Raw genomic sequence first — 6,000 nt, forward strand, 5'->3', positions numbered from 1 at the left:
TCAATATGGCGATCCATTTATCCTTGTTCAATTTGTTTCGTTATGAATTACATAATTGATTTAATTGTTGGTCTTCTTTTTCAATTCAGGTTGTTTGGTTTGAAACAAATATTACATATATCAGATCATAAATTATCTAACATATTTTAAATTAGATGATCCAAGCTAAAAAAAAATAAAACAGAATTCTGCTATGCACAGTTTTTTTTCTGACAAATATGTAATTAACAATAGCCCTTCGAATTTATTGTTATGCACATTTGCACAATATACCAGAATGTTAACAGTTCATTAATGGTTTCAGCTAACATTCATGTGCGCTGCAATTAATCGATAATCAACTGTTTGTAGTTGATTTGACAGGGAAACCAGGTTCTACAAAACAAAAGTAGTGAGGCAGTGGTACTATGTACAGTGCCCATTGATCCGTATTACATATTAATATTTTTATTTTAAAATTTAAATAATTGATTTGAACTTCTTCAACATAATCTCCTTATCTCCATATAAAAATATACTTGTAAGCTAAATTTTATATTTATTTAAAAAATTACTATTTTTTTTAGTATGTAAAAAATCGGTCTCTATCTTTAAAATCTGATTCTGTAACCAATTATTATCAATAAATTATATAGGGATTGGATCCCTCTTTTTGCTAAAAAAATGGTCTCTATTTTTAGGTCAAAGTGATTTTCTCCCTATCTAAAAAAATAATAAAAAGGTATAAAAAGTATTAAATTTGATCTACAAATATATTTTCATACAATACAGAGATCATATTAAACTATTAAGATCAACTAAATGATTTTGAAAATAGAAATATTGATATATAATATAAGTACTGATCAATTATCAATACATTTTATTTTGGGAAAAATCAATTATCAATACATGCTACACATAATACTGTACTGTAGTCTCACTTTAAAAAAAAAAAAATTTGCTAGCAACGGTCACTGACAACTGGACCTCCCCCATGCTGAGCTGGGACCTATTAAAAAGCAAAAGAGCAATCCAGCTAGAGAGCACTAATGCACTATGCACTTATAATTAATGACATTTCAACATCATCCACACCAAATTTTCCAAAACACACACTGTTTCATTGTATTTTATTAATTTAGACCTTATCCACTAGCCTATAACGGCTACCTATTTGATTCTGACTAAGAAGACTGATAATTGTACTGACCAAACAAGAAAAACAGTCAGAAGGTATGGGCAAAAACCCTGAAATACCTAATTTAAATATATTTTTCAGGCTTTTATATGATAATAATAATAATTTGAGGTTTTTAAGCACATGATTGGACGGTTCGGGTCCTCTGCAATTACCTCACCCTTTGAGTTTAAATCCAGACCGTTCGATCGGGATCTGTGCCAAATCTGACTTAATATAATGCACTGATTTTACTTAAAAAAAACAGCGGGATGTTGTTCGCATATCACCGAACTTAAATTTTGAGTTTAGATCCTTAACGTCTGATCTACTTTAGCACGAATATTAAAGTTTCTGTGTACTGAAACACCTTTTAAATGGATTTTTATGAACTACTTTCTTCTTTAAAAATATTCACTTTACCTATCATGTATCTGATTGAACTGATCAACTCTTTTTTTCTTTCTTTTTTTCAAATTGATCACATTTTTACAAAGAATAATAATTCTCTCTATTTTTTACAATAATTGCACACACATCTACAACTGTTTTCACCTCCTGTGGAATGTCCCAAAGCTCATTGCCATGTGCTTCTCTATAACCCCACATTGCTTCACTGTAGCATTTTCATGCGGGTCAGGAAGGAATAACATAGAAACAAAAGATTGCAGTGAGCAACGGCAAATTGTTCGCTAGGTCTCTTTCTCTCTCTCTCTCTCTCTCTCTCACATTCTGACTTATAAATTACAACCTGTAAAGTATTACCAAAGAAAAAGAAACAAAAACAAAAACAAACAAACAAGCTAGGGCTGCAAACGAACCGAACCAAATCGAATCTGCCCTAGTTCGAATTCGAATTCGAAATAATTTCGAATCAAATCCAGTTCGAAATTGAAATAGATTTCAAACCTAAAAGGGCAGTTCGAATTTGGTTCGGTATAATTCGAACTAGTTCGATTTGATTCGAAATTGAGACAAATTGTAGGAAGAATTGAGATCAGAAAATCCAAAAAAAAATCAACAAAATTTAGCTCGAGCTTGAGCGTTCTCCTTCTATGGATGTGCGCAAAAATCAAGCGAATTTAACAAGAGAGGGAGAGACGCGAAATCTGTATCAACGCTCAAGTGTCAACTATCAATTATCAACGCGAGAGGGAGAGATGCGAAATCAATCACAGCTCAAGTATAAGTATCAAGTATGAACGCAAAATCTGGAGAGAAAGAGGAGGGAGCGAAGGAGAGCTTTCTGAAAGAACGTGATTTTTAGTCGGCTAGGTCTAAGGCTTTGGGCGAGAGTTCTGCAGTACTGAGCAAAAGCAAAAAATGTTATGCTTTTTTGAGTTTGAAGCTAATATTCTACTATTTTTATGCACAACACCCAAGATTAGACTTGTCGAGTATTCAAAAGCAGAAATATCCAAATTTTTAAAAAAGAAGAAGAAGGTATAGAGTCTGACGTGGAGGATCGTATATAGTGAGAGCGAGAAAGGGAGAGATGTTCATCAGAAATAATTGGACGGTCCAGGTTACACTCGGAGATTTCGAACCAAATAAATTTGCGAACCTATTCGAATCGAATCTGATCAAATTCGAATTCGAAATTAAATTAATTTCGAATCGAACTGGTTTGAATTAATTTCAAACCGAATCTATTTCGAATCGAATTTTTTTCGAACTTTTTCGAATCAAACTCGAATCGAATCACGAACTACGAATTTTTTATGCACCCCTAAAACAAGCTGTAAAGTTACCATCTCCTTAATATAGGGAGAATTCAAGACCCTCTTATCATTTTAAATTGCATCTTTCTTTAATTTTACTTTAAAATTACATACAATCTAAATTATAAAAAGACATATTTTATTTAAATTTTTGGATCTATCAAATTTTGATGTCAAGATTAAATTGAAGTTTCTCACAGACAACCCTTCTCTCGGAATAATTCAATTGATTATGATAATATTCATCTATAAAAAAACAATCGCAGTATGACATCAATGTCATTTCAACATATATAATATCAATTTTAAAGTCTACTGTGACTTCAAACCAATCTATTTTATTAGTTGTGCGTTTACATGCAAAATTTATGATTTTTCGAGTTTATTTAGTATCAAGTCAAGCAGTCAAATGTATATATTTTTATGTTAAATTTAATGCATTCATTTTTTACCACTTTGACTCGATACTAAATTAACTCAAAAAAATTGCATGTAAAATGCATCATAAAGTAAATCAAATTGAACGGTTTAAATTAGAAACTAAATGCTAACAGCAAATGCTAAATTAAAAAGAAATTCAACCAGTACAAATATTATGTGCATCAAACTTTGCCCAAAGAACAGTACCCCCCCCCCCCCCCCCCCAGATACAAATGCACATCTTGTATATGTTAACTTGCCACAAATCACAACATCTATCTCAAATTCGGGCATCCTCTACTCTGAATCTCATACTCTCACTATACATATCTTTGAATTATCCCACAATGATCTAACATAAGTTAATGAAATTCAATCATTCATTTCAATTTTCAAATGGAAGATTCACTCCGACTTCTCTTGCCACGACGATGCTTTCGCTCTCCGAATTTGGTTCCATCATCTCCATACAACTGACTTGTGCCAGTATCAAACTCACACTCAGGCAAAGCAACCATGTACCGTTTTCGATCATGACAATATGAATAGGTCATGTGGTTCGCCCGCACCGAGTCCATGGCAGACCTTTGCTGAACTGACAGCTCAGTCGAGGCCAAACTAGATAAATCAAACCCCTTGTCGCAAGAGGATAATGGGTCTAACGGGTCCACGGGACAACCATGAAGGACCAAATCCGCAAATTCAGCAACAAAAGGAGCATATTTATAATTTACCTTGTACCGGCCACCTAGTGTGGCCCATGTCGATCCATCCCAAATTGTTGCATAAAGAGACATCGGTTTAGAAGGGAAGGCGCTTCCCATGGCCTTGCTGTTTTTTATTACTCTAATTGGAGTGCTATCTATGTAAAATCTGCAATGAAAATTAATATATTAAGTAATGATTAACAAAATTCATCTATGTAATCAGCAACATGATAGTATAGAGATTATAAATGCTACACAATGAAATTATTTCAAATTAGTGACATGATATAATGATGCAATGGCAAAGAAGGTAAGTTAGACCGTGGTATTCATTCGGGACCCCCTTGTTATTTCATTTTAAGATAGTGATTCCCCTTTCTTGTTTAGGCAAAGCATATCTAATTACAACTAAGTTCCAAACAGGCAAAGCATCTCTAATTGAAGTTATTTATTAACTAAAGAGGCAAGCTTTGCTGAAACAAGGTTATATCCTATTTGCTCCTAGCCATTAATAAAAGAAGAGATACTAATTAAAGAAAAACTGAAAGAGAACTTAGCCACCATTTTCTATAAGATTTGAGTTTCCAAATAAGGAAAATGTGAATCAGAATGTAAGAGATTTTACATGATTTGATGAGGAGTCCAGAGGACGGAGTATTGATGGAAATCATCGGTTGGATCAAACCAGAAATCGTATCTCTCTTCTCTTCCAACCCGAGTGCTTCCATTGCCATAGACATTGGTTTGAAGCCTCCATTCTCTTCCTCTCACATTGCCTAAGAACTCGAAATCCAACTCATCGTGGGTTCTCTTGTACACATCCCCATTCGATAGCTACAAATAAAATCCCAAATACAATCAAAGATGAAAACTTGTAGCAATGCAAAAGCAATCGATAAAAAAAAGGAAGCTTACATAAAAGGCGACGACAACACCAGCAGCGTAGTGAGATGGAAGTTTGATGGAGGCACTAAAGAAACCATGGAGGTAGAGGTCTTGCGAAGCAAATCCAGCTCCTGGGTATTTCAGAAAATGGTAAGAAAATAACAAAAGTTGATAGAAATTAAAAAAGTTAAAGACTTTGATTAGTGGATCAGTTACCAGTTTTCTCATCGAGAGATAAATGAACGCTCTTGCCATCGCGAAGAAGCATCAGGTTCGAATCACCAAATATCTGGGTGTACCCATCATCGAAGGATATGGTTTGTAAGCTCTTGATAGGTGCATTAATGGCACTCGACAACTGGAGATGGAGAAGAAGAAGTAGAGAGGCGCAGAAGAGGCAAGGAGCAGAGAAACCCATCTCCCTCTCTCTCTCTCTCTCTCCGCTCTACTCTCTCTCTATACTCTCTTTTAGTACCTCCGTGATTTCTCGGACTCTGTGAGTGTTTCCTGTTTGCTTATTTCAAATCTCTCTCTTTTTGAGCGAAAAAGAAATGGGAATAATATACAGCCTTTTATTGGCCAGAGGCGCTATTAATTCATATCACCTGAGGTAAAGGAAATTTTCAGTTTAGATCTAGACCGTTCGATCTACTTTGGCACGATTATTAAAGCTACCGTACATCCTTAGACATGATCGAACGGTTAGGGTTTAAAATCAAATATTTTGTTACCTCAGAGGGTAAGACTCGGACCCTATTGGGTGGATTTATTAGAATATTTAGAATTGTAAAAAAAGACTTCTCCAGTAATTTTAAAACGTTAGAAGTTCCTGTGCTAGGTTTGTACAGGGAAAGAAATGAATGGATGTATCCAGTTAATTTGATTGGAGAGGGTGAGACTTGTGAGTACCATTAATAGTAATAAATCTTTTTAGACAAAACTTGGTACAATTGTGGGGTCGGATCGCAGTGGGGTTAAGAGTGCTCGTGTTTGACATAAATACACAGAGGCTCTCTAGTCTCTCCGCATTGGATTCACTGGCAAAGTGTAAATACAAACAAATGCTGCCAAATCACAAGTTAACAAGTTACATACATACATTTACTCC

General features: G+C 34.5%; 1 protein-coding gene across 1 annotated transcript; it reads right to left on the minus strand.

The window, feature by feature from the left end:
• Positions 1-3,426: 3,426 nt before the first annotated feature.
• LOC144575847 (putative xyloglucan endotransglucosylase/hydrolase protein 27) lies at positions 3,427-5,434 on the minus strand. The gene is made up of 4 exons (XM_078326092.1): positions 5,109-5,434; positions 4,923-5,023; positions 4,633-4,841; positions 3,427-4,173 (listed from the first exon to the last, which is right to left on the minus strand). Exons 1-4 carry the CDS (start codon positions 5,308-5,310, stop codon positions 3,693-3,695), a joined length of 993 nt encoding a protein of 330 aa, XP_078182218.1. The 5' UTR covers positions 5,311-5,434; the 3' UTR covers positions 3,427-3,692.
• Between the last annotated feature and the right edge of the window lie 566 nt (positions 5,435-6,000).

The sequence above is a fragment of the Carex rostrata genome, chromosome 24 (assembly GCF_964058835.1).
Source record: "Carex rostrata chromosome 24, lpCarRost1.2, whole genome shotgun sequence".
NCBI classification, from domain to species: Eukaryota; Viridiplantae; Streptophyta; class Magnoliopsida; order Poales; family Cyperaceae; genus Carex; species Carex rostrata.

Bases quoted from the DNA above. Each gene is read 5' to 3' on its own strand.
- LOC144575847 (XM_078326092.1), bottom strand. From the start codon at position 5,310: ATGGGTTTCTCTGCTCCTTGCCTCTTCTGCGCCTCTCTACTTCTTCTT. The intron at 5,024-5,108 runs GTAACTGATCCA...TGAAATACCCAG, and splicing joins ATCTCTCGATGAGAAAACTG to GAGCTGGATTTGCTTCGCAA. The intron at 4,842-4,922 runs GTAAGCTTCCTT...TTTTATTTGTAG, and splicing joins GTGTTGTCGTCGCCTTTTAT to CTATCGAATGGGGATGTGTA.